Raw genomic sequence first — 25,509 nt, 5'->3', positions numbered from 1 at the left:
GTCGTGGGGCCCTTCCAGCTCAGGACCAGCTCGGGATCAGGTATCCTGCATCGCACAGCACGTAGCAGGGGCCGGGGGGTTGCGATTGGCCGGGACGAGGCCACGTGATGCGCTGCTCCAGCCCTGGCCTCAGGAGCACTGACCCGTGAAGCTCCTCTGCGAGCTCCTACCCAGCTTCACCCCCAGACCCGAGCCAAGGTGTGGACGCGACAGTGGGGCTAGAGAGAGTCCCAAGTTTGAACCCAGCCTAGGCAGCTTAGCGCCACCAGCTCAAAGGAGCTAGGCTACAGCCCAGGGACAAGCCCCTGTCTTCAGATCCCCCGCACTGTAGAAACAACGGTGCAGTGAGGCTGAGCGGTAAAAATCGTCTTTATTATCAGCCTGATTTGTCCACGTCGAAGGGTCCCACGCCGGTGTCCACTCCAGACCCCGGGCATTCCGCGATGCCCGCCTGCTTGCCACCCACGGTTCATGCTGAGGGACCAGGGACAGGGCTGTCACCACACCCTGGCTGGGGATGCCATGGGCACGAGGTGGTTCGGGAGCTCCGTCTTTTTGGTTTTTGATCATTTAAAAAACGGAAAGGACAAACGTCTCGCGTTCTTTAAAAACGGTGGGCACGCATCACTGGCCAGCGCCGTAGGGCCAACTGAAGGTGCTCCCCGACAGCAGCATGTCGCGGATGAGCGTCTCAATGGGCGTCTTCCCCACCAGGCGCATGAAGAACAGCTGCGAGATGAGTGACGCGGGAACGGCGCGCAGGGCAGGCAAGCGCAGCAGCAGGCGGCCGAAGCGCTGGGGCTGCGTCGGGTATTGGGCGCGCACGTACTCGGTGAGCGCCACCTGCGCCTTCTCCTGCAGACTCTCCACATGTGCTGGGTCTGACAGGCCGCAGGCATCTGCAGACAGGGCTGCATCAGAGCGGGGCCTCTCGAGGCAGGACGGGTTCTTAGACGCCAGTAGGGTACACAATGTAGTGGGGCTCGGGCTGCTGCCTCGAACAATGCAAACAAGCCTCGGCTCGCTAAGGTATCCTGGCTGCGGTCAATCTGGAGACCCTCCTGAGTAACTTCCCAAGTGTTGGAGGTGCTTCCAGCAAGCCTGTCCCCCTTCGGGAGGCTTTGTGCAGCCCTTCCAAGAAAGCAGCAGGCTCAGGCAGTCAGGCTGCCCGGGACCGTGAGACACCTGGAACCATGGCTCCCTGTCTTCCCTTCCCTGCAGCGGTCAGTGTTCAAGGAGCAACAGCAAGCTGTGTGCAGGGCCCCGCTCTTAGGGACTGCGGACATTGTTAGGTGGGGAGAAGCCAGGTGAAACCTCTGCGTGGCCCCAGCAGCCCTCAGAGTGGGGTGTGGGGCCAGTAAGAGCCCCGGGAGACGGGGTCTGGCTCGTTAGTAGAGCCCTAGCCCAGTGGGCGTGGTAGCAGGCCTGGCGTCAGTCTCCAGGCGGAGCCTTGCCCCAGGGCGGGGCTTGCCCCGGGCGTGGTACGTGGTGCCCCGCCCACCCCACGCCCGACCCCGGAGCTCACCTGGCGTGAAGAGGGCGATGGCCTTGAGGCAGCCATACTCTGCCGAGTCCACCTGCAGACGGCCCAGCTTGTCCACCTGCTCCTGGAAGGCGCGCACCTGGTCCATGAAGGCCACGGCCCGCTCGGCGGCCATGGGCGCGGCGTGCAACCCGGCGGCAGCCAGCAGCGATGCGGTGTGCAGCGGCAGCGCGGCCTGCGCGGCATTGAGCACGAAGAGCTCGCTCCAGCTGAGGCGCAGCAGCGCTACCTGGTCGGCGACCGGCAGCTCGGGGAAGAAGGGCGCGTGGCGTGCCCACTCCACGGTGCTGAAGAGCAGGCGCGCCGCCAGCTCACACACGTTGTCGATGCCCAGCACCGCACCGCCGCCGAAGCGCCCGGCCGCCGCGGGGTAGGGCTCAGCACGCAGCAGCTGCGCGATCAGCTCGGACACCGGCGGCCCCGGGAAAGCGTCCCCGCCTGCGGTCAGCGCTGAGCCCGGAGGGCTGCCAGCAGTGGGCGGGGCGGCGCCTGGCAGCGCATGCGGGATGCGGCCGCGCTGCACCGCTAGAGGACGGGACAAGGGAGATTGGGAAAGGGGCGGAGAAACACGGTGGGGGTACAGGGAAGACAAAGTGAAGACAAAGGTCATTCAACCCCTCCAAGGCACAACCATCCCCAGACCCCGCCCCGATGAGAGTCCTCTACACCCTCACCCTCCTTAGCACCTGGGGTCACAAGGACCCCATTTAGGGGTCTCTGAGCTAATTTAACTGCTAGCGGGTCTAGCACTTTGGCCAGCCAGGTTCCCAGCTAAGGTCCAACCTCTGCTCCGCCCCACAAAACAGCCCAGAGCTGCTCTGTCCAGGCCCCAAGGCGCCCTGGAAGCCTTGCCCATGACAAGAGCAAGTGGGTGGGCAGAGGAAAACTGAGAAGGCTGGCTGAGTGCCAGAGGCTAAGGGCACGTTAAGAAGCTGGCAGGCCCTGTGTCACTGCACTGCCGGGTTAATGCTAGGCCAGGACAGCAGAGCATGCAGCCACTGGAAGGGGCTTGGGTGGGACTGCCAAGTGGGTGTGGCAGGGCGGGAAACAGCCCGGGGTGACCTCTTGAGCTCAGCCTCCAGCAAGGGGGTGCGGCAGGGCAAGGTTCCCAGGCCCAGGGCACCCTCTCCTTCGTTTTGCTCCCTGGGGAGTGAGCCCCAGTCAGGCTATCTCTGCCCCAGGGCCTAGGGCTCCTCCTCTCCTGGCCCTCTTTCAGCCCACACCCAGGTTTCCCTCTTGCTGTCCAGGCCTTAGCCAGCTGTAAGGCTCTGGGCCTCAGCTCCCTCATCGGTGAAATGCAGGTGGTGGTGGTAGTGGTGCTGCTGCTAACACCTGCTCAGCATTTTTGTTCTGGTTTGTTAGGGGGTTTTTGACATAGGGTCTCACTATGTAGCTCAGCCTGCATAGGAGTTTGCTGTGTGGGAGCTCACTGTGTGTGTGGCCCACATTGGCCTGGAACTGTAGTGATCCTCCAGTCTCAGCCTCCAGAGTACTAACCCCGCCCCACCACAGCAGGCTCCTCTCACAGAAGGTGCTGAAAGCCACTTACTGAGCACTTTCTGCATACCAGAGCCTGGACTAAACTCTGCAGAGGGACCAGTGAATGAGAGAGACAAAAAGCCCTGCCCTCCAGGCATGGATACTCAAGAGGGCACAGATCCAGAGCAAAGCAAAGCAGATGGTGACAAATAAAGGGACAGCCATGCTGAAGGGGATAAGGGCAGCCTGCCAATCTCTGCAGGAGCACCTGAGCAGAGGCACAGCCTGTGCAAAGGTCCTGTGGCTGGAATGGGCTTGAAGAGGAATTAGGATCTGGAAAATTGCCACCTGAACCTGGAGATCAGTGCCATGATCTGAGGCACTTCAGGATCTGATCAAAGGGGCCAGTGATTTAGCTCAGTGGTTCAAAAGCTTGCTTGGTAAGCTCAAGGTTGGGAGTGCAATCCCTGCTACCAAAAAAAGATCTGATCAAAGGCACAGAGTCAAAATCCAGATTAGGAGACTAGAGAGTCACTCTCCCACTGATGGGACTGAGGAAGGGGGACTAAGAAGCCCTCCAGATGCCCTTAGAGGCCTACTGACAAACAAGGAGTGTCCAGACAGATGCAGTGCGGGCAGACGGAAAGCCCAGGGCAAGTGTCTGGCCACCAAGTCCCCACCTGGGTAATGGTGGCCAGCGCCAGGTCGACGGGAAGGTGTGCAACCTTCACTTCACTCTGGCTTCACCCTGGTGGGGTTCCTGCCTGAGACTGACAGCGCAGGGGGAGAGGCCGCAGGAAAAGCAGACCGAATGCAAACTAAACTCATACCCAGAAGAACAAGGAGGTCACCGCCGTGTCAGGGCTGGGCAGGGGGCACGGGCTGAGGATGCAGGAAGTCCCGGGTGGCCCCAAAGCGGGCTTACCGGCCTCTGCAGCAGCAGGCAGGGCATAATTGGATTCCTGCAGCCCTGGAGCCCAAGGGATCGGGATGGTGGTAATGAGGTTAGCAGGCAAAGGTCAGGCACCGCCCCCTAGGCCCTGGCCCCGCCCCGGAGACGCGGGCCCTGCCCAGCTGCCCCTCCCCAGGACTCACCCTCCTTCCGCATGCCCACCCGGAAGCACTTCTTGAGGCGGCAGTATTGGCACTGGTTCCGGTGATGCTGGTCTATCTGACAGTCACGGTTGGACCTAGGGACACACAGAGGCCAGGACTCCCTGGGTCACCAGATCTCCAGCTAGGGAATCTGACCCTGGGAAACACCAAAGGGAAGGAACCCTGGACCTGGGGAAAGCGTGCAGGGGCTCTGCAAAAAGGAAAGGACAACTTGGGTGGGAGTTGACACATGAAGAGGAGTCTGTGAGAGTTGATGAGCTCAATAGGAAGGGCGGGCACTTTGGGACCAAGTTTTGAGGAATGCATATAAGTTCCCCCAGCCATTGCTGGCACAGGATGCAGTGAGACCAAATGGTAGGCAATGCAAATACCACAGGACTAAATGACTTAATTTCATGTGCTCATGGTCAGGCTAGGAGGTGCAGTCACCACAGCTGACTGTGAAAGCGACCTGGCCAAGGATCTGGGCTTCAAGAGACTGGAGGCCAGGCCCAGTGCCAAGTGGGTTACAGGGTCACAGCACTGCTGCCCCCACCAAGGAGGATGGGAGGCTGGAAGGGCAGAAGGAGTCCTCTCCTCACAGAAGGCCTAGCATGCTGCCTCCAAGTGGCCTTCGAGCCCGAGGCTGTCCCCTGGCACTTGTCCCCTCCGTGTCTCGCTGAGGACTCTAAAACCTGGGCTGCAGGCAGACACCAGGACTGGGAACCGTGCCCAGGGGTCCAGGAAGACCCTGCAGATCACACCCAGCCCTGCACCAGCCTCAGTGTCTCCACCTGAGCCAGACACTGGACACCACCCAGCTTGAGGGCAGCTGGCAGCATCAGGAGGCCCTGAGCCCCCACAGTGATGAGCCGGGAAGGGCCTCCAGGCAGCAGGAACTCAGGCAGAACCAGAACAAAGCAGAGGCCGGGTGGTGGGAGGACCCAGGCAGCCAGGTGGAACAGCCAGGCCTGGGGTGGCGCCAGTGCCAGGGCTCAAGGGATCCCCAGCCTCTGCCTGGCTTCACCTACTGTGGAAGGGGGGCAGTGCTGTCCCTCCAGGTACTGGAACATCACTCCTGAGGGAGCACACACTTTGCCCATGTGGCCCAAGTCAGCCTCCTTCACTCCAGCCCCTTTTTGAGACAGACTCCTGATGGTGTCCAGGCTGGCTCCAAACTCTGAGGTTCAAGGGATGCTCCTGCCTCAGCCTCCAGGGTAACTGGAACTACAGGTGTAGAGCGCTGTACCTGATTTTCAATCCAATCTAATCACCTCGATCTCCTGCCTACACCCAGGGGATCCCAGGTGCTCTCACCAGCAACTCACACCAACGGGGGCCCCAACAGGCTGGGCCAGGCCCGCTCACAAGAGGGTCTCCCGCTGCCCTTCTGGACCTGGGCTGAAGGGGAGCACCCTTTGCCCTCTCCTGCCTGGGGCCCCATGCCAGGGAAAGCCTCTTGCTCCTTCCCTAGGATGCAGAGCTTACAGGCCTGGGCCTCTGGGGCCTCCAGACTGAGACTGGGCCTGGGCCTGGGCCTGGGCCTGAGGCTGGAATCTTCCCTGGGATACTGGCAGCAGACCACCCCTGCTGTGAAGAACCCACCTCCCCTTAGAGCTCCCAGACCCTGCCACAACCTGTGCCCTTCCTGGGAACCCAGGGAGAAACACAGTGCATTCCTTCCAGCACCAGAAAGAGGCCAAAGTCTGCTGGCCCAGTTTTCAAACCCCCACCGGGGAATCTGGAGCCCCACTCCAGTGACTCCTTCGGCCCCCAGATCCTCTGTGAAGCAAACTGGGGCAGGTTCCAGGGCAACTGAGCACCTGGGTCTGGTACATCGGAAAGAAGGGTCGGACCAGCCCTACGGAGCCCAAGCTGCAGCACAGGAGGCTGCCCCAGAGTGTGGGGTGCCGAGTGGCCCTGACTGGGTCCCAACTCTTTTCCAAACGACCCTGAGCCTCCGGTCAGGTATAAGAGCTAGCAAGGTGATCCCCACTGAAAGCTCTCAAGAAAGAGATTCCCGGGACACCTTCAGGAACACTGCTCTCCTCTCCCCTCTCAGAGCAGCCCTGAAGTTTAGAGGACTGCCCCAAGCCCTCGAGCCTGCACCTCTCCCAGGTGAGGGGGATGCAGTCAATTCCCGTGGCCCCGCCGACCCCAGGGGCGTTTCCGGTGACCCTGAGCCTAGGATGTTCTCCCTGATAGGCAGACCCGGAGGGCAGCGTGGACCTGCCTGCAGGGCCGCCTGGCTCGGCAGCTGCCGTGGCGCGCGGCGACTTTGGAAGTGATATTTGACCCCAAGGGCGCGCCGTATCGATCCGCGCGCCGCAGACAATGGCCAGGACGCTGCGGGCCGTACGGGCCAAGGTCCACGCCGGGTCCCGCGGGGCGTGCAGCCGGCGGGTCCCGCGACAGGGGCTGAGTAGAGCCTCTCGCCTGACAGCACCCGGCCCCCGCAGAAAGCGGAGGGGGAGGAGCCGGTGAGGGCCCGGGGCGACCGGGGGTGGGGAGCCGCGCAGCGCTTGGCCCCGCCGTGGACATGCGGCGGGGCGGCGCGGAGATCGGCGCGGGCCCAAGGTGACCGCGGGCGCGGGCTCACCGGCAGGTGTAGCTGAGGTTGCGGCGGATGCTGCGCTTGAAGAAGCTCTTGCAGCCCTCGCAGGTGAAGACGCCGTAGTGCTTGCCACTCGACTTGTCCCCGCACACCACACAGTCCACCTGCAGCCCCGGCCGCTCCTCGTCGCCGAGCTCCGCGTCGCTGGCTGCCCCAGGGGGCGAGGCCGAGTCCTCCTCGGCCGCGCGCGGGTAGCCGCCCGCTTTGTCCACGCCGTTCGCGTCGCCGCCGGGCCCGGCCCAGCCTCCGGTCACCATGGCCATAGCCCCCGGGGCAGGCGGCGGGGCCGTGGCGCCCCCTGCTCGCGCCTCCCTGCAGGCGGCAGCCCGAGGCTGCGGGGGGCCGGGCGCGCGGCGAAGCAGGGGGCGGCACGGTTGCGCCCCCGAGAAAAGTTTTGCAGCAACTTCCTGCGGCCGGTCCGCGCGCTGGGCGGAACTGGTCGGGCCGGTTCCAGGCCAACTTTCCCACGCGCGCGCTGGGCCGGCGCGGGGGGGGTGGTGCGCTAGGGGCGCAGGCCGCGGACTCCCCGAGGTCGCGCCCCGCCGACCAGGGATCCCGGTGGGGGCGCGCGGGCCATGACCGTGCTGGCGTGCGCGGGTCGCCCTGGGGCCTGCGGGGCCGCTGCGGACTCAGCTGGGCTCCATCGGCGCGCGCCCGGCCGGGGGGGGGGGGGGTGGGGAAAGTTTGGCCGCAAGTTGCGCGGCCGCCCGCGGCGAGGGGGAGGGGCGGTGCCGGGTCTCCCCGCGCACCCCGGCTCACCCCGCGATCCCCGATGGCCCGCTGCGGCCGCTTGGGGCCTGTACGGCCGCGGGTCGGCGCCTTCCAAGTTGCGGCCCCCGGGCTGCCGGCCTAGGCCTGCGCTTAGCTGAGCCTCGCCCTCGCCGCGCCTCACCCGCGCTGCCAACCCCGCGCCGGCCTCGCGCAGCGGCCGGTTTGACACCGCGTTCCCTCCGCGGGGCGGGCGGGGGCCGGGGGCGGGGCGGGGGCGCGCGCCGCGGGCTGGGGGGCGGGCGCTGGTTGCTCCGGCGACGGTCGCCCTTATAAGGGCATGGGTGGCCGCGCGCAGCGCCGGGCGCCTGGGCCGGCGGGAGGGACGGGGCGGAGCGCGGGCCGCGGGCCTGACCCTCCCCCACTGCGCCCCCGCCCCGCTTCGGCCTTAACCCCTACGGGGCCGTTCCGCCCTCTGCCCTCCTCTGGCCTAGTCAATATGTCGCTCCGGGACCCGCCTCCGCCTCCGGCCCTGGCCTCGGATGCCCGCCCCCCCCCCCGCGCATTCCCGGCAGGAGCCCCCGGGGACACTGCACTGGGACGCCGCGCACCGGGGCGCTGCACGGGGTCACGCCCCTGAGCAGCACGCGCGATCAGCCGGCCGGCTCCGCCACGCAGGGATGTGTTTGTTTCCGCCTAGCCAGAGTCGCCGCCCGACCCCCACACCGCTCCGCCTGGCTGAACACCTGGTGCCCGGCGCCTCCGCCGTGGATGCAGGCTCCGAGGCGCCGACTGGGGGGCTATGGGCCTCTGGGGGCGGGGCGCCGCGACCCCGAGGCCCTGGGGCGGCAGGAGGGGGACTCTGGCCGCCTCTTTCTCCCAGCTGCCTTTTCTTTCGGGGCCGCCCAGGGAGCGCCCGGCCGGCTGGACTGCAGATGTCGCCCGCGGCTGCCCAACTGCCTCCGGCGCCCGCCCCTGGCCAGCCCCTTGCTCGCGTCGCGTCCGCTCAGTCCCCGGCTGCAAGCCGTGACTCTAGGCCTGGTCACATCCGGCCGCTGCCGAGCCCACCCTTCCCCGCCACCCAGTCCACACCTGCTCCTCGACAGCGTCCGCCGCAGGGCGACGGGCCAGGTGCAGCCGCCGGGTGTTCCCAGCGTGGGGCTCTGCCCGCCTTGGTGAACTCGGAAAGCAGCCGGCGGGACTCGGGGCAGCCACAGGCAGAACTTCCCCGGGTATAACCTGGGTGGGCGCAGAACGCTTTGGTTTTGGGGCTTTGTGCAAATGCGGGGGCTCCGACCACTCATTCGGGATGAGGACGTGGTCCCAGGAATGGGGCACCAGGGTCGGGGGTCTCAGAGAAGTGATCAAAGGAGAACTAGGCGAGGGAAGTAAGGGGACTGAAAAGAGGCGGAGACGGCACGGAGGTGGACTCGGACCCCACTTTCCCACAGCGGACCCCCTGAACCCCAGGGGCCACCCTGCTCAGCCCCGCCCCCTGACCTTTGCCCGTGGCCCCGCGGTGACATCTGACCTTGCGGCGGCTGCGGACTGGGGGACAAAGGGGACGGGGACCATCTGCTGCGGGGGCGCCCGTGGGAACTGCCAGACACTGGCCCGGGGCCTGGGAACCCACCCTGCCCCCCCCCGGTGACCTTGGCTTCCTTGTCTCCCACAGGCCAAGGGGGAGGAGGACTGGGAACCGAGATCAGCCGTGAACTAGCTCGTGGTGGGTGAGGGAAGTCGGTGGCCTGCCTCAGTTTCCTTGCTTGCTTCCATCCTGGGCTAGGTGCAGAGCCCAGTGAAGAAGGACAGGAGGAGACCAGAGCCCTCCTCCATCTGCTGACTCGGAGAGGGGGAGAGAGGGAGTTCCCAGCGCCAATTCAACTCGGGGTGACCTCCGAACAGGCCCATGTGACCTTTACTGTGGAGAGGCAGCCGCTGGCCCACACCTGCCCAGTTGTGGCCGGGAGCGCCCGCCCCAGGCTGGGGCCCAGATCTTCCTAAGCCTCGGCTTGGGTTTCAGCTGCAGCTCCCGAGGGGACAGCTGGCCCCTGACCTCGGCTCCTCCGCCCCGCCCCGCCCATGGGCATAGGGGTGTGACCTACAGAAGGCCTTGGGGACCAAACCAGCCCCAATCTCTGCCGGAGGGGAGCCAGAACCCCGGGGCGGGGGCAGCACTGCGAGGAAGGGAGGGCTGTTTCCAGCCTCTGGACCTCTGTTCTCACCCGCAGGCTTCTGCCTTTATTGTGCCTGCCCCCACAACCTCTTTATTTTAGTTCTACTCTTTAAGGTTTTTTCAAGGCTGGGGATGGAACCCAGAGCCTTCACACCTGAGCTATATTCTTAGCACTTATTTTGATTTTTTTGAAACAGTCTCACTGAATTGCCTGGAATTGAGATCCTCCTGTCCCAGCCTCCCTGAATACTGGATTTAAGATTGTGTTCCAACTTGCTTGATCTTTAGCTCCACCTTGAAATGCAAGTCTCAAAGCAGTCTCAGCCTCCTCTCTGCTAGCTCAAGCCCTAACCTATCAGGAACTTCAACTGTCCGGCCTCAGTCTCCCTTTGGAGCACTGTAAGACCTGCGTTTCACCGGGAGCAGGGTGGCCAGGGAGGCAGTGTCTTGCCCACATGGACCCCTTGCTGGGCTTTGGCTGGGGACGTAAGCCCTGGCTAGGTGGCCTCACTGACCCGGAAGTGCCCCCACCCCAGGGTCGCTGCAAGGTCCAGCTTGCTTCTGACCCAGCCCTGCAGAGGAGCCCACACCAGGGGCCAAGCCAGAGATACTGCCCAGCCCCCAACCACGTGCACAAAGAGCAGCAGGCAGGTTGCTCCTTGCACAACAGTGTTGCTGGAGGATGCTTTATGACACCAGCTACAGAAGGGTCTCCCCCAGCGGTGGTGGTGGAGAGTGCAGCTGGGGTCTTCTCAATGCTCCAGCCATGGCTTCCAACCTGGCCAGCTCCTCAGCCTGCCGGGTTTCCATCTGGGTCATCTGCTTCTCCAGCTTCCGGCGCTGCTCCTCTTGTTTCCGGTGGGCTCCCCGGAAGCCCAGTACCAGGGCACTGCAGGGACCCAGGTCAGGGCTCTGTCCTCCCATTTCCAGGCTGGGCACCAGGATGTCCCAGCACCACTCAGCAGCCATCAGGGGAGAAGAGGGGCAGCCAGAACACACTGGGAAACAGGCCCAGGGAGCACCACCAAGCCAGGGCCCCTGCCCACCTGTTAGTTCTGCAGAGGTCACCACTCAGCTCAGCACTCTGGGCCCGGCCTGCTCGGCCTTGCTGGGCCACCTGCTCAAGCTGTGCCCTGAGGGACCGCAGCTGCTCCTGAAGGGCCTGGGCACTGGCAGGGTGGAGCCAGGGGTCACCAGTCAAGGATCATGGCCACAGCCTGCCTCTCCCTGCCCCTGCCCTTGGGCCCCAGCTCACACCGGCTGAGGGATGATGCCAGGTCTTGGGTCAGCTGCTCCTGGTCCCACGCTCTGCATCCCAGGCCTCTGTCCCTGCCAATGGCCAGGCCCTGTAGGAGGCAGAGGGAGGGGAGAAAGTAAAGCTGGTGGCAGCCACAGTCCTTGTCCTCGGGCTCATGAGGTCACCCTGTGAGGTAACCCTGTGTGGGTAACCAGCTTCCTCCCAGAAAATAAGGAAACCACATGCAAGGCAATCCAGATGGCCTCATGAAGGAGGGGACATAGAGTGGCAGAAAGTCAGGGACTTCATTATTTCTTGATTTATTAGATTTTTGAGACAGGATCTACTGTGTAGGCCAGGCTGGCCTCGAACTCAGAGATCCTCCTGCCTCAGCTTCCTGAGTGCTAGGGTGACAGTGTGTGCAACAACCTGGTCACAGACTTCAGCATGCTGACAAGGAGTGACCTGTGTTCTTGACAGGGCCATGGAGGTGAAAAGATGATAACAAGAGACCACCGTGGGTTACCTGGATCTAGCTGAGGACAGCAGCCCATGGCTGCCCGGAGGAAGGATGAGGCAGGAAGACTGCTGAACACAGGTGTTTAAAGTGTGGGCCTGTGCTGGGCAACACAGCAAGACCTATCTTTAAAACGGAGGAGAACCTAGCACTCAGGAGGCTGAGGCAGGAGGGTCACTGTAAGTTCGAGGCCAGCCTAGGTTACGTAGTGAAACCCTGTCTCCAAAAGGTGGCAAAAAAAGAAGCTGAAGACAGACGAAGTGGTATACACCAACACTTCAGAGGCCATGGCAGGAGGACTGCAAGTTCAAGACAAGCCTAGCTAACTTAGCAAGACCATGTCTCAAAATAATATATAAGAATATAAAGGGAGCCAGGCGTGATAGTGCATGCCTGTCATCCCAGCACTGATGAGGCTAAGGCAGGAGGATCCTTGCAGTTTGAGACCAGCCTGAAGTACGCAGAGAGTTTGAGACCTGCCTGACCTGCATAGCAAGACTGTGTCTCAGAAGGGGGAAAAAAAAAAAAAAGAACAGAAAGGCCTGGGGCTGTAGCTCAGTGGTAGATGCTTGCCTAGCACACACACAGGAGGCCCTCAGTTCAATTCCTCAACACCCAGGGAAGACGTTAAATGGAGGGACACACATGACCAGGCAGGGAGGGAAAAAAAAGGGGGAAGACAGGAAGCCATTAATGCAGGGAACAGAACCAATCTGGAGGAAGTGGAGCCTCAGGCATGAGGATCACATCCGTTCAAGGCCGGGCTACATACTGAGACCTTATTTCAAAAAATGAAAACAGGGCTGGCGATTTAGCTCAGCGGCATAAGCACCTGCTTTGCAAGCAGGCGGTCGTGAGTTCAATCCCTGGTACCGATAAAAATGAAAAAGACAAAAAAAAAATGAAAACAACAACAAAAAAATTAACAACACTAAGCGTGATCCGCAATTCTCTCCTGAGCTAATGGAAGCCTTTCAAAGGTGATAGGGTCCTGAGGGTCTAAACTGACTTCCGGTTACCCTCCCTGTTCAGAGGAGGCGGAGCCACCCTCTCGGCTCCGCCCTTCTCACGCCCCTTTCTGCGCGCCCTGGTGCCAGCAGCTTTCCTCCGCTTGGCCCTGCCGCTGTCCCGGAGCCAGCTGACCATGGACTGGAAACGCGACCACAGTCAGCTTGTCCTCCTGTAGCTAGTGGGACTCGGGGTTCCGAGCTCGGCTCTTTGTTTCCCTAAACTGCCCAGGCCAGGCTCCAACTGCGATCCTCCTGCTTCAGCCTCTGAGTGACTGGATAACCAGTCTCAGTATGCACCTTTCTGGGGAAGCAAAACCTGAGGTGAGCAGAGCCACTCCCTGTCTGCGCGGGTTCACCTGGGGCCATGCATCCTCATCCTCGCTGCTGTCGCCCACGCTGCTGTCCCCGCCGCTGTTGTCCCCGGCCTCGAGCTGCGCCTTCTCCCAGCGCAGCTGGCCCAGCAGCAGTCTCAGCGCAGGCGCCTGGGCGCGCAGGGCCGCCTCCCGCAGCTCCAGGCCCCTCTTCTCGCGCCTCGCCAGCTGCAGCTGCAGCACCAGGTCTGCAAGCGTCTCCTATGGGCATGGGGCACAGTGGTGTCAACTGCAGACCAGGCAAAAGACCAACCATAGCCTTAGCAGGTGGAAGTGCCTGTGGATGTAATAGGCCCTTTTATTTGAGACGGGGGTCTCTCCAGGCAGTGCAGGCTGCCCCTGCCCCTGAACTTACAATGTAGCCCAGGCTGGCTTTGAACTCACAACATCCTGCTGTCTCAGCCTCCCAAGCACCAGGAGGACAGGAGTGCGCCACCACGCCTGGTTTTAGAAATGCAATTTCCTAAAGGACAGTTGTCTTAGACAAGGTCAAGCAGCAGCTCGATGGAAGCTTCTGGAATTTAACTCCAGAGCCCTTTTGAGTATGTTTATTTTGGAGCTGAGGATGGGACTCAAGGTTTCATGCATGCTGGACACATACACTGCATCGCAGAGTAACAGCACCTGCCCCACAATCTCAAATCCTTTATACAGAGCTACAACATCCAGGTTATCCCCTGCCCCAAGTCTTCTCCTAGGATGAGCATTCTCCAAAGCCTGATTTAGAGTCCAGTGAGAAACTGAACCCATAGAGCAAACTCCTATGCAGTCCTCCAAATCTCACCTGCAATTCTCCTTCTTGCCCATGACATCCCTGTCAACCTCCACAAAAGGTTTTGTCCCTGCAACAAAGACTGACATGGCAACCTCAGCCCATGTATACCCGTGTGGTCACCAGGTCCTGTTGGATTTGTGTCTTCTTCAGCCTGGGCAGGGCCGGGCCAGGCTGAGCCTCCAGAATGGCCTGTACCATGGCTTCTGCATGGGCTGCGGTTGGCTTGGGAGCAGAGGTGGGACCCGGCTCAGGTGGAACCTTCACCAGGGCCCGTCGCTCCCGGAGACGTTGCACATAGCCATGAAGCTGAGCAGCCACTTCCTGTGGAGTAGTAGCAACCTTGCTGCAGCCTCCGGAGCTGCGGGAGGCAGAGGAAGCAGCATGAGTGTGAACGTCGCACAGTGCTCTCGAGGTGATCACCATCGCCTCAAAACAATGACCACTGCTGCTTGTAGGAAAGTAGCACAAGGGTCATGCCAACCAGCCGGCCCCACGCCCCGATCATCGCCCGGACCAGAAAGCAAATGGCTGGTCGACAGCACCTGCACCCTGTGGGCGCTGTGGCTCAGGACACTGTGGCAGGCAGTGCACGCTAACCCAGGGCACATGAAGGCCCACGTGCCAGCCCAATAGACAACGCGCGCCAAAGTGGAAGAAGCTGTTCTGCTGAACCCAAAGCTTCAGCCACGGCCACCACCCCGATTGGCACTGGCTCCCCACTCGATAGCCTCATGGCGCTGGTTCCAAGCGGGGCGCCAGCTCCTTACCCTGCAATCTGGTGCCCGCATACCTGGGCTTCGGAGCCTCCTCCCGGGCCATCAGCCTTCGCGCCTCCTCCTGCACCACCTGCAGGCCGCCCCCGGGGGCTGCAGTGAGCGCCTCCCGCAGGCCGAGCAGGGTGCCCAGGGCCTCCTCGTGGTCCTCGCTGCAGGACATGAGCTTCAGTGTCCGGCCTGCGCGGCTGCAGCCCGCCCCTCCCACCAAGCACCGCCCACCCATACAAACCCCCTCCCACCCACCAAGCTCCGCCCATCCCCACCAAGCCCAGCTCATTCCCACAAACCCTTCCCACCAAGCCCCGCCCATTCCCACACACCCCCACACAAGCCCCGCCCCTCCCACTGCTCACCTGTACTGCAGGGCCAGGCGCAGAGCGGTGGCCTGGGACTCGCGCCAGCTCAGCTGCAAGCTCAGCGCCTCGCAGCGGCCCTTGGCGCCCCGCAGCGCAGCCAGCAGCAGACGGTTGAAGCCCTTGAGTTTCTCCACGCTCCTGTGGTGGTGGGGACCCACTCAGGGCTTAGCCCTTGCGCCCCACCCAGCCCAGCCCAGCCCAGGCCTCTTTCCGGGGCCTCACCCCCGGAGCCGCTCCTCCTGCTGCTCCAGGGTGTTTGTGTCAGGGCCCTGGGGCCACAGGTGAGGAGGCCGGAGGGAGTGGACGCTGGGATCGCTGTGCAGGCGCCGGAGCAGGGGGTGAGCAGAAGAAGGGCCCTGCAGGAATCGGTGACTCGATTTACCTGGATTATCATCCAGAGCCCCCACTGTTAGGTGGGGTTCTCTATAATTCTTGCTTTTGGTAGTGATGGGATTTGCACCCAGGTCGTTTGTACATTTTAATTTTTTTACATTTTTACAGAGTCATGCTAAGAGGTCTGGGGGTCTAGCTCAGCGGCATAAGTATCTGCCTTGCAAGTGTGTGGTCATGAGTTTGGTCCCCGGTACCAAAAAACCAAAACCAAAAAACAGAGTCGCTAAAATGCTAATTTTCCCAGGCCAAGTCAAACTCGTGATCCTTCTGCCTCAGCTTTCCAAGAAGTAGGATGACAAGTGTGTGCCCCTGTGCCTGGGTCCCCAGCTGTTTTTTTTTTTTTTTTTAATATTGTAGAGGGCATAGTGGTGCAAGCATGTCATCCTAGCACTTGGGAGGCTGAGGCAGCAGGAGGGCTACTGTGAGTTTGAGGCCAGCCTGGGCTACATAAGCAAGCTCAAAGCCAAGGTCTGACTATGTAGCCCAGCCTAGCCTCAAACTTGCAGTGATTCTCCTGCTTCAGCCTCCAGAGTGCTGTGATCCCAGGTGTGTACCACCCCACCCAGCTTTTTTTTTTTTTTTTTTTTTTTTTTTGAGAGTCTCAAATTGCTCGAGCTGAAGTCAAATTTGTGATCTTCCTGCCCCAGCCTTCTGAGTATCTGGAATGACAGGTATACACCACCTAGTTGGGCTGAGTTTGGGCTTTCTCCAACACCAGAAGCTACTGGGTCCCATGAGCAGAATTGAGCCTCATCTGCCTATGTGCTAAGGCCATTGGGACTGGGGTTGGCATTTGTGGCACTCACCTGCAGCCCCCGGGCTACCCCATTAGCCCCAGAGCTTCCAGCATCGCCATACACATCTCGACCCGTGCTGCTGTGGTGGGAAGGTGAGGTGGACTGCAGCCTCTGCAGGGAATCCTGCAGCTCCTGGACCTGGGGCAGACATGGACGGGTCATCAGCCTGGGGCCCTGGCCACCTGCCAGCTATCTCCCAGGCATGGACAGAAGGGGCACTGGTTGGAAAACCAGAGCCCGGGCCTCAGTTTCCCCAGTCCATTGTCTCCAGCTACTCAAGCCTCGTCTTTCCCAGCAGGAAAATGAGTCCCTTCAGGAGAGAAAATGATCCACTTTTTTCTTTATTATTTTTCAAAATAATGGCTTGCTATATTTCTTAGGTTGGCCTCAAACTTCTGAGCTTCTCAAGTGATCTTCCTGTCTCTGCCTCTCTTCAGGGTAGCAGGGCCCACAGGTATAAACCACCACCACCACCACACCTTGCAAGGGAGATTTCATTTATTTTTTTTTTGCAGGGTGTGGGAGTCTCGAGGATGCAATGCAGAGTCTTTTGCATGCTAAACCTGTGCACTGTGCCACATGTGATGGCATATGCCTGTCATCTCGGCGCCCTGGGAAGCAGAGGCAGGAGAATCATGAGTCCCACCTGGCCTGGGCTCCATACAGGCTTGTGGATTGAAGCAGAAGTGGCTGTCACCCCTGCCTCTCCTGTACCCCTCCTACAGCACTCACCTCCCTTTGCAGCGCATCACTCTGGGCCCGCACCTGTGCCAGCTCATCCTCCCGGGTGTCCAGTGCCAGCTGCAGCCAGGTATTCTTTTCGGCCAAGCGGGCTGCCTCCTGCCCGGGCCCTGGTGTCCCCTCCACCCCGCCTGCCACCTCCCCAGGCCCAGGCCCACTCAGGGGCCTTGGGCGCCAGGCAGCAGCTGTGGCTTCCAGGGAGTCCAGGGCGCGCTGCAGGGCCTGGAACACATCAGACTCTCCATGCCCAGGAGTGACAGCACCCTCATCTTGTAGGGCCACCTCCTCCAGGTCCTGGTGCGCGTCCCCTGTGGACAGCTGGGGGCCCTCTGGGGCAGAGGCTGGCGACCTATCCCCGTCCTCCTCGGCCTCTTTGTTGGCCCTGTGGAAGCCAAGCAGGAGCTGAGCCGTCAAAGCACACAGAGACTTGGGGTCCCAGGCTGGTGGCCCAGGAAGGAACTGGGAGGCCACTCATGCAGAGACCAGGCTCGGCCAGGTCTGGGAGGGGTCCAAGGCTGCTAGTACCAATAAAGAAATGAGAACCAGGTTTCATGACACAGGTCTGTCATCTCAGCACTGGGGGAGGCTGAGGCAGGAGGATCATGAGTTCTAGCCTGGGCAATTGAGGGACTCAGCAAAACCCTGTCTCGAAGCATGAAGAAGGGCTGGGATGGGTTCAGTCTCTAGCACTGGAAAAAGAATCAAGGACAGAAGAGAGGAAGGGAAGAAGGAAGCCATTAGAGTTTGCAAGGTAAAGAAAGATACCCAGGACCAGGCATGGGTAGCACCTGTGGGTAACTGTGGTACTCTGGGAGGCTGAAGCAGGAGAGTTCTGAGTTCTCACTACTCAGTGATGTAGTGAGACCTTGTCTCAAAAGAATAAAAACAAGGGAAGAAAGGGCCTAGGTGAAAGCAGGGCCCAGGCAAAGCCCCCTGTGTCCTGCCAGGCTACACACAGGAGGCAGGCTGAAGTGGACATGTGCTCAGAGCAGCGTGGACTGGCATGGTTGGCAAAGGTGCAGGTCTGAAACAGGGGTGCAGACCAGGGCCCTTACCTGTTCCCTGGGTCATGGCTACCCAGCTCCCCCACAGGCCCCAGCCACTGCAGTCCAGAGCTCCCAGGTGTGGGCACAATGCCGGGCCCCGAGCTCCCTCCAGCCACCTCGCCTTCCTCAGAACTCTCGGCCACGGGGTCCAGTTCACCCTGTGGTTGACCCAGCCAGCTCTGAGTTCAGCAGGCCTGGGGGCCACTGACCAGGCATGTGATGAACAGGATCACTTACCGGCAGAGTGTGCCTCCCACGCCGGCTCCGGGGTCGCATAGCCCGGGCACTCATTGCTGTGGAAATCTGGGCTGATTCCTCCAGCTTCCTGCCCTGAAGACACAGCTTGCCCTCAGTGCCTGTTTTTGTCATTCAGGGCAAAGGACAGCCTTGGTCTTCCCTCTGGGCAAGCGGGCGCTGGCTCTTCCTGCAGAAGGGATCTTCCCTGACTCCTATGGCTGCTGCTCACTTGGATGCCTTCTTGGATAGGCAGATCACTGTCTGTCAGATTCACCCTGACTGCAGTGTTCTTCTCTGCCTCCTAGACTTCTGAGCTTCCCTTTCTCCTTTACCTAGGCATGGGGTGGGGACCTCTGGGGCCCTCTCTTCCCCAGGGTCCCCTGATCCCAAAGTGCTGCCCCTGCGTCTTGGCCTTACAGCTCAGCCCCTCCGCTCTCTGTACCTCTCTGCTCCCTGGGGCACTGTGGCCACAGCTTGGGCTCTCAGGTCACTGTCCACTACCCATGTAGGCCTGGGCCACCAGGGCTGGTTGGGGAGAGGTCAGGAAACAGGAAGCCCCCTGTCCGGCCATGTGACTGCTTATTGTGTGGCTTCCTTCTCCTCCTGGATGGCGTTTCCTCCCCAACCACTGCTCCCCACGTCCACCCTTGTACCTCTGCCCCTGGGCTGTATTTTCCAAGAGCCAAGTGTCCCCCTGTCCCCCATGGCTGACAATCACGGCCCCCCCCATGTAGCTCTGATTTGGGGTCACCACTCTCCTCTACCTCAGCATGGACAGGTCTGGGTTCTGTCACTCTGAGCCAGCCACAGCCCCTTTGAGGTTTTTTTCTTTTCTTTTCTTTTTTTTTTTTGTAAGGGGAATCAAATTCAGGACTTTGCAGTTGCCAGGTAGGTGCTTGTGCCGCTGAGTTACATCCTGGCTCTGCAAATCTGCCTTGAGAAGCACAGCCTGCCTCAGTGACACAGGGATCTGTTTTGTTTTTGTTGTTGTTTGTTTATTTTTTGGTACCAGGAATCGAACTAAGGGCCTCCCGCTTGCCAGGCAGGCGCTGCACCACTGAGCTAATCCAGGTGGGTAGGTTTTGTTCTTGTGCTTGTGAGGATCTCATTGCTTCCTGTTTCCACTTTCCCCATGGCTCCCACAGCTTTGGGAAAACATCTCAGCCTGGCATTCCAGGCTCTGCTGCCTGAGTCATGCTACGGGTTGTCCCCTCCAGTGGAGGTAAGGTTCTCACACTTGGAGGTTCATCGCACTTGGAGGCTTTGAGCCCCGCCTACAGCGCGCTTCCTATCCTTCTGCGTTTGGCTTAAACTGTGCAGAGCCGGAGCCTGAGCCCTCCTCTCCATCCCCAGGGAAGAGAAGCCCAGGTGGCTCGAGAGGAGCCACAGTTCTCTGAGCCAAGAAGCTCGACCACACATGAACCCGGCAGCATCCCGTGGATGGCATCGTGCCTGTTTCCATGGCAAGGGCTCTCGCAGCCCCTGAGGCAGGTGGGCTTCACTGACCCTTTCATAAATAAACCAAGCCAGCTGTGGTGGTGTGGGGCTGTCGTCCCAGCACGCTGAGAGACTGAGGCAGGAGAGAGGCAAATTCCAGCTCAATCTGGCGATTCGGTGAGACCTTATTATAAAATAAAAAATACAAAACGGTTTGGGGAAGGAGATCAATTCTGGGTTCAATTCGTAATACAGGAAAATAAAGATCAGTGTGTTTTTTTCTGATGGGGATGGAATCCAGGGCCACACGCATGCTAGGAAAGTGCTCTACTACTCCAGATTGTGTTTATTGTTTTTTTGATGTATGCATAATATGTAAAATACGGACAGAATTAAACAACTGGGAAGGGCCATGGGACAAGGGCACGCCCATTTCCTTCCGGAAGAACCCGCTCCCACTGAGGTGCAACCTGGCTCCGTCAGTCATCAGTGAATCCTGCCTCTTCCCCAAAGTCCCGTTCAAGTCAGTCTCACTGGATTTATCAAATTGCGAACTAGACCTTTTCCTGCACTTCTATCTAGTGTCAGGCTATCATGGTAGAAGCACTGACCCACTGTAGTCTGATTGGGCCAGAAACCTATAAGCACCGCCGAATTTGAGGTTAGCCAATCCTATTTCACGACTCGTCCCAGTACATCCTATCACATTCCAAATACCGTCCCATTTGGCCTCAAGCCCTTGCATCTAGTTATAAATCCCACCCTCTGGCACAATCCTAGCCTATCAGGTTCCAAGGCCTCTTCGGCCTCCTTCGGAGCATCTCTGCAAAGTCAGAGGTTCGCCGAACTACATTTCCCTGGAGGCGCCGCGGTCGCGGCCGCGCCTCACAACTTCCGGTTGGGAAAATGGCGGCTTCCTAAGGAGTCGGGAGTGGACTTGGAGGAAAGCTTAGGGTGCAGTGAGTGGACATTGGGTGGTGACGGCGCTCGAAGCAGGGCCCAGGTCGGCTGGCTCCCCTGGCTCCAGAGCCCCGGCCACTTGGATTCCCCGGGGCTGTCTCCTTTCGGCCTGCTTTCTCCCGCGGCTGGCCCCCATTCTGCTTACTGCTGCTGCAGCTCTGTTTCCTGAGAAGGCGGGGCGGAGGCGCAGGGCACTCTTTTGAAAACTGCTCCCCTGCGCCCCACGTCTCCCCAGGGACCTGCGGCACCCAGATCCAGCGTCCCCGAGAAGACTGAAAGCCTACTTATTCACCCAGACGGTGCCAGTTGCAGGTAACAAAACCCCGCTCCGAGCGGCGTCCGCCAGATGGCCGTCTGCCTTGTTCCGGGTGGGCATTGCTTTGGGACCTCAGGCCCACTTGCGTTTCCTGCTAGAGGCAGAAGTGGCCCTCAGCAGCTCTCGCTTTGTATCTTCCCAGCTCTCTAACGAGAGTCTCCTCCCTAAAGTCTCCATCGGAAGTCTTAAATGTACCCCTCGCTGCCCAGTAGGGTTCCGTGCCGAGTCGGAGCCATTCTCAGGGAACAGAGCGCTGGGGCGCGCCCAGTGGTGGAGTGACAGGGGAGACAGGGTGCCCTGCAGTAGAAGTAGGAGCTATAGACTCCGGGCAGATCGGATGCTGGGCGGAGAGCTGTGATAGTGTTCGTTCTCCAGGTTCGCAAGCTCAGTCCTGAGAGGAGAGACTTGGCCCATGTTCCCTCTTTGTAACCAGATGTCTTTAAAACCTCGAAGGGGAGGATCCTGGCTTCCCCAGTCCCTGCTCTCTCCAGCCACACGGACACCATGAACGTGGCTGAGCCCGGAAGCCCCACCGAAGAGGAGGAAGAGGAGGAAGAGGAGGAGGAGGAGGAAGAGGAGGAGCAGTCGGCTGAGCCTAGGCCCCGAACACGGTCCAATCCCGAGGGGGCCGAGGACCGGGCGCTGGGGGCACAGGCCAGTGTGGGGAGCCGAAGTGAAGGGGAGGGGGAGGCGGCCAGTGTGGATGATGGGGCCCCCAACCCTCCAGGAGCTGTCCCCAAGCCCTGGCAGGTGCCACTGCCCCCTCTTGAGATCCAGATTCGAACACCGAGGGTCAACTGTCCTGAGAAGGTGGTAAGTAGAGGACTTCACTTGGCCTTTTAGGCTGCCAGCCCAGCCCGTTTTATTTTTTGTTTCGAGACTGTTGCTCCTAAGATGTTCAGGCAGGACTCTAACCCCCACGCCCATCCTCCTGCTGTGGGCTTCCAGAGTGCTGGGATGACAGATGTGTGCCACCACACCCAGTTCAGGACTTGTCCTTTGAGGCCACAGTGCAGCCTACTATGTCCTCTTGGCCGTGTTTCTTGTCAGCCTCTGCTGTGTTTATTCTCTCAGCCCAGTTTTGTTTCCCTAGAGCTTGTGCCATGCATGGGAATTAGGGGTCACTGTACCCCCTTGCAGACAGAGCTAGGGTACAGACAGAGGAAAGGGTGGGTAGAGCAGTGCAGGCCCAGTGTGTGTCCAGGCACCCGTGACCTACCCCCTAACTTCTTGCAGATCATCTGCCTGGATCTGTCTGAGGAGATGTCACTGCCAAAGCTGGAGTCATTTAATGGGTGAGGAAAGGGTGAGGGACTTGACACATGGCCATAGCAGGAACAGATTGGCCCCACCTAGGAGGTCCCTGGGGGCCCTGCCAGTTTGGTGCAGGCTTGGGGTGCTAAAAGGCAGAACCAGGATTAATCCCAGCCTTGGGTGGAGTCGTGGGTGCAAGCAGCTGAGTCCCATGCAGACAGAAGGCATCCCTGGATGCATCCCCAGGAGTTTCAGGGAGCTGCAGAGAATAGGAGCCAAAAGGTGGCACATGTCCGAAGTCCCAGCTACTTAGCAGGCTGATGCAGGAGGATTGCTTGAACCTGGGAGCTGAGAATCAGCCTGGGCCACAGAGTGAGACGCTGTCTGTGGCTTCCCTCACCTGATACTCCTGGGCCCCCATGGAGGAGGAAAAGTCTAGTGAGGCCTCCCTGGGGACCTTGACATGTGCCCCAAGCTGGCCAGAGGGGCCCCCCAGAAAGGTGTGAATGCTGAGGTCCACAGGGCTGGCTCTTAGGACCCTCTGTGCTCAGTCCTTCACCCTTTACTGTGCCTTCGCAGCTCCAAAACCAACGCCCTCAATGTCTCCCAGAAGATGATTGAGATGTTTGTAAGGACAAAGCACAAGATCGACAAGAGCCATGAGTTTGCACTGGTGGTGGTGAATGACGACACGGCATGGGTAGGCCAGGAGAGGAACTAGGGGGCTGGGGGCCAGGGAAACCCACTGAAACCTGTGTCCCTGCAGCTATCTGGCCTGACCTCCGACCCACGTGAGTTGTGCAGCTGCCTGTACGACCTGGAGACGGCCTCCTGCTCCACCTTCAGTATCCTTTTGCTGGCAACTTGGCACCTGGCTCCCTGCAGACCTGAGCTGGGCAGCCAGTGGTCCCCGCTGTGGCAGGGTGGGGCCAGTGACCCATCTGTCCTGGGCTGCACAAAACTGCCCACAGGTCAGGGTTGAGCAGGGTATGGTGCCCCACACGTCTTCTCAGCACTCTGGGAGGCTGAAGCAAGAGGATCCCAAGTTCGAACCCTGCCTGGGTAACTTAGTAACTTAGGAAGATTTTGTCGCAAAATGAAGAGAAAGGGCTGGGGAGCAGCTCTGTGTGAAGGCCCTTGGGTCAGTTCCTAGTAGTGGAAAAAATAAGGTGCAGAGGTGGCCCAGATGCCCATAGAAAACAAACCCCGTGAATTTGAGGAAAGTGGCGAGTGAGATGCCCATGGCTTTGGCACTGGAAAGACAGCAGTCCTGTCCCTCACAGAGGGGCACAGGGCTGGGGCCCGGGTTGTGATCAGTGCTGGGAGGTAATTTGCTCAGGGAGTCCAGGTTGCCTGGCGGATCACACCGCCAGTCCCTGGAGACGTTGGGCTCCCAGCTGCAGAGTCAAGAACCCGCCTGCCTCTGCCTCCCATACTCTGCTCCAGCCTTCTCCTTAGCGTCCCCCCCAGACCTTGAAGGACTCTTCAGCCTCATGTGAGTGACCCAGAGGCAAATGGCATGGTGGGGTATGGCTCCCAGGGAGCACTCATCTGCCAAGTGTGGGGTCCCGGGGTTCACGTGCCGGCACCTAGAAAAGGCAAAAGGCAAGGAGCATGTGCCCCTGGGTGAAGGCTCTAAACAGGAGCCTTCCAGTCAGCGTCCTGGGGCCTCCTCACCAGCCTGCGCCTTGGCACCATTGCACATTTATACTTTGCAAGATGTCTCCTGCAGATACTGCCTCGGGCACCCCTCTCTGAGGCCACAGCCCCTAAGCTGGTTGTGACCTAGAGTCACAAACTCTGTAGGAGGCCATGTGTTAAATAAATATCTTTATCCTAGCTAGGCCTGGGTCCGCCTGCCCACCATCCTGACACTCAAGAGGCTGAGGCAGGAGGATGGACCGTTCTAGCCTAGCCTAGGCAGTGTAACAACTTAGCGAGACCCTGTCATGAAATAAAAAAATTAGTGAATTGAGCCTGGGCTGTGGCTCTGTGTGAAGGCCCCAGGTTCCACCCCAAGAACCGAAACACAATCCGGGTCCCTCTTGAGGTGTGCCCGGCCTGGTAGGGACCAAGGAACTGCTAGCAGTCCCAGGGGGTAGGAGTCAGAGTGGGAGAGGGAGAAGGAGGGCCCCACTGGGCCTTGTGCTCTGAGCTCTGAGCCCTGTACCCTACACCTGCAGCCAGCAGAAGACCGAGCTGCCTGTGACTGAGAGCCTGCAGACCATCCCTCCACCCTACGTGGTGCGCACCATTCTGGTGTACAGCCGCCCGCCGCGCCAGCCGCAGTTCACACTGACCGAGCCCATGAAGGTGTGCGCATGTGCATGGGGCCTCCTGGCAGGAAGCAGTGGGCAGGCCTGGGGGTCGGGGTCACTGCATCCCAGCCGCTATCCTCTCTGCAGAAGATGTTCCAGTGCCCGTATTTCTTCTTCGATGTTGTTTATATCCACAATGGCACCGAGGAGAAGGAGGAGCAGCTGAGCTGGCAGGTGAGAGCTGCCTGCCTGGAGTCTGCCTCCACTTGGTAGCTGGGAGCCCTGGGCCTTAGAGTTGATCATTCAGTCATTCAACAACCATTCCCCACGTGTCTGCCGCGAGCTGGTGGAGACTGAATTTGGTGGGCACGGTGGCAAAAGGAGCATGTCAGGCTCATTTTTCCCCACCACACAGCTTTCCTGCTTCCTTTTTTTCTTGCTTTGCCTTGGCCTTGCTCTCAGCCCAGAGCACATGTCCTTACATCCTCCTGAGGTTGATGGCCCTGCACATCCTAGCCATCACCAAGCTGTAAGATCTCAAGTGGGCCACTTGTATATCTGTATGAACAGTGAGACCATCTCTTACTCCCCTCAATACCCTTGTCAAAAGGCCTTCCTTTGCAGTGCCTTTCCCCATACTCAGGTAGGATCATCACAGGGCTGGGAGATGCATCTGTGTCTGTTTTTACACACTGCAGGGCTTGGGGGCTGTTAGAGGGCCAGAACAGAGACCTTTAGGGTTCCATAATGCCAGGTGGGCATCAAGGTTGCTGACTGAATACATGTTTTCTGCTTGGCAGACAACTCTACCCTGCAGAGCCCATCCCAGATGTCCCTTCCTTTGGGACAGGGATGGCCTGTGCTGGGGAAGGGCAGTCTGAACAACCCCTCTCTGTCTCCCAGGATATGTTCGCCTTCATGGGCAGCCTGGATACCAAGGGTACCAGCTACAAGTACGAGGTGCCACTGGCCGGTCCGGCCCTAGAGTTGCATAACTGCATGGCGAAGCTGTTGGCACACCCACTGCAGCGGCCCTGCCAGAGCCACGCATCCTACAGCCTGCTGGAGGGTGACGATGAGGCTGCCGAGGTCGAGGCCACCGTGTGACACACGCGAGGGTGGCAGCCTCTGCATGCTGTGGTACCCCACTGGTTCCCCGGCAGTGCCCAGGGCCCCTGCAGGCCCTTGCCCGAATCCCTGGACTGGGGGCGCCCTGGAGTCCCAGTTGTGCACTCGACGTGTTCATTGGCACATGCCATTTGTCACTTGTCATTTTTGTTCCGTTGGTGATTTTTGGCATCAAAATAAAATCTGTGTGATACTAATCCAGCCTGGGGCAGGTGAGCACAGGCCAATGGCTTCTGCTGAGGTTGCAGCTACAGGTGGGGCAGTGACCAGAAGGCCACGGAGGGG

At 60.1% G+C, this 25,509-nt stretch overlaps 3 protein-coding genes across 21 annotated transcripts; 1 reads left to right on the top strand and 2 right to left on the bottom strand.

Annotated features, from left to right (window-relative positions):
- Window positions 1-351: 351 nt before the first annotated feature.
- Window positions 352-8,550, bottom strand: Nr2f6 (nuclear receptor subfamily 2 group F member 6). 6 transcript variants are annotated; one of them, XM_063228093.1, is made up of 5 exons: window positions 8,532-8,547; window positions 4,118-4,212; window positions 3,948-3,992; window positions 1,526-2,068; window positions 352-991 (listed from the first exon to the last, which is right to left on the bottom strand). In XM_063228093.1, the coding sequence occupies exons 2-5, from the start codon at window positions 4,128-4,130 to the stop codon at window positions 567-569; spliced, it is 1,026 nt and encodes a 341-aa protein (XP_063084163.1). In that variant the 5' UTR covers window positions 4,131-4,212; window positions 8,532-8,547; the 3' UTR covers window positions 352-566. The 6 variants fall into 6 exon arrangements, with proteins under 6 accessions (XP_063084163.1, XP_063084161.1, XP_063084165.1 ...); XM_063228091.1 differs by lacking the exon at window positions 8,532-8,547 and adding an exon at window positions 6,717-7,714; XM_063228095.1 differs by lacking the exon at window positions 8,532-8,547 and adding an exon at window positions 6,717-7,704 and having other exon boundaries at window positions 352-899.
- Window positions 8,551-10,267: 1,717 nt separating this feature from the next.
- On the bottom strand, window positions 10,268-18,428 carry Ushbp1 (USH1 protein network component harmonin binding protein 1). 3 transcript variants are annotated; one of them, XM_013146515.3, is made up of 13 exons: window positions 18,314-18,428; window positions 17,872-17,964; window positions 17,644-17,792; window positions 16,580-16,970; window positions 15,857-15,985; window positions 14,880-15,013; window positions 14,655-14,795; window positions 14,316-14,450; window positions 13,634-13,883; window positions 12,736-12,951; window positions 10,873-10,961; window positions 10,662-10,784; window positions 10,268-10,504 (listed from the first exon to the last, which is right to left on the bottom strand). In XM_013146515.3, the coding sequence occupies exons 2-13, from the start codon at window positions 17,923-17,925 to the stop codon at window positions 10,315-10,317; spliced, it is 2,001 nt and encodes a 666-aa protein (XP_013001969.2). In that variant the 5' UTR covers window positions 17,926-17,964; window positions 18,314-18,428; the 3' UTR covers window positions 10,268-10,314. The 3 variants fall into 3 exon arrangements, with proteins under 3 accessions (XP_013001969.2, XP_013001967.2, XP_013001968.2); XM_013146513.3 differs by having other exon boundaries at window positions 17,872-18,406; XM_013146514.3 differs by having other exon boundaries at window positions 16,613-16,970; window positions 17,872-18,406.
- A 1,663-nt stretch (window positions 18,429-20,091) lies between these two features.
- Babam1 (BRISC and BRCA1 A complex member 1) lies at window positions 20,092-25,421 on the top strand. 12 transcript variants are annotated; one of them, XM_063228098.1, is made up of 10 exons: window positions 20,092-20,267; window positions 20,504-20,580; window positions 21,076-21,238; window positions 21,821-21,879; window positions 22,418-22,538; window positions 22,605-22,683; window positions 23,285-23,333; window positions 24,022-24,151; window positions 24,244-24,330; window positions 25,000-25,421. In XM_063228098.1, the coding sequence occupies exons 3-10, from the start codon at window positions 21,089-21,091 to the stop codon at window positions 25,201-25,203; spliced, it is 879 nt and encodes a 292-aa protein (XP_063084168.1). In that variant the 5' UTR covers window positions 20,092-20,267; window positions 20,504-20,580; window positions 21,076-21,088; the 3' UTR covers window positions 25,204-25,421. The 12 variants fall into 12 exon arrangements, with proteins under 12 accessions (XP_063084168.1, XP_013001975.1, XP_013001977.1 ...); XM_013146521.3 differs by having other exon boundaries at window positions 21,076-21,397; XM_013146523.3 differs by having other exon boundaries at window positions 21,038-21,238.
- Window positions 25,422-25,509: the final 88 nt, after the last annotated feature.

This window comes from Cavia porcellus, unplaced genomic scaffold, assembly GCF_034190915.1.
Source record: "Cavia porcellus strain 051 isolate PalLab524CR breed Dunkin Hartley unplaced genomic scaffold, mCavPor4.1 scaffold_17, whole genome shotgun sequence".
NCBI classification, from domain to species: Eukaryota; Metazoa; Chordata; class Mammalia; order Rodentia; family Caviidae; genus Cavia; species Cavia porcellus.
This window is presented reverse-complemented; position numbering and strand designations above follow the sequence as displayed.

Excerpts from the sequence above, each read along its gene's own strand:
- Nr2f6 (XM_063228091.1), bottom strand. The coding sequence starts at position 6,994 with ATGGCCATGGTGACCGGAGGCTGGGCCGGGCCCGGCGGCGACGCGAAC. Across the intron at positions 2,069-3,947 it reads GCCTGCTGCTGCAGAGGCCG|CGGTGCAGCGCGGCCGCATC; the intron begins GTAAGCCCGCTT and ends CCCGTCCTCTAG. Across the intron at positions 992-1,525 it reads CATCGCCCTCTTCACGCCAG|CAGCCCGAGCCCCACTACAT; the intron begins GTGAGCTCCGGG and ends TGTTCGAGGCAG.
- Ushbp1 (XM_013146513.3), bottom strand. The coding sequence starts at position 18,003 with ATGACAAAAACAGGCACTGAGGGCAAGCTGTGTCTTCAGGGCAGGAAG. Across the intron at positions 17,793-17,871 it reads GTGGGAGGCACACTCTGCCG|GGTGAACTGGACCCCGTGGC; the intron begins GTAAGTGATCCT and ends GGTCAACCACAG. Across the intron at positions 10,962-12,735 it reads ATGAGGATGCATGGCCCCAG|GGCCTGGCCATTGGCAGGGA; the intron begins GTGAACCCGCGC and ends TGCCTCCTACAG.
- Babam1 (XM_013146521.3), top strand. The coding sequence starts at position 21,089 with ATGAACGTGGCTGAGCCCGGAAGCCCCACCGAAGAGGAGGAAGAGGAG. Across the intron at positions 23,334-24,021 it reads GAAGGACTCTTCAGCCTCAT|CCAGCAGAAGACCGAGCTGC; the intron begins GTGAGTGACCCA and ends CTACACCTGCAG. Across the intron at positions 24,152-24,243 it reads CACTGACCGAGCCCATGAAG|AAGATGTTCCAGTGCCCGTA; the intron begins GTGTGCGCATGT and ends TCCTCTCTGCAG.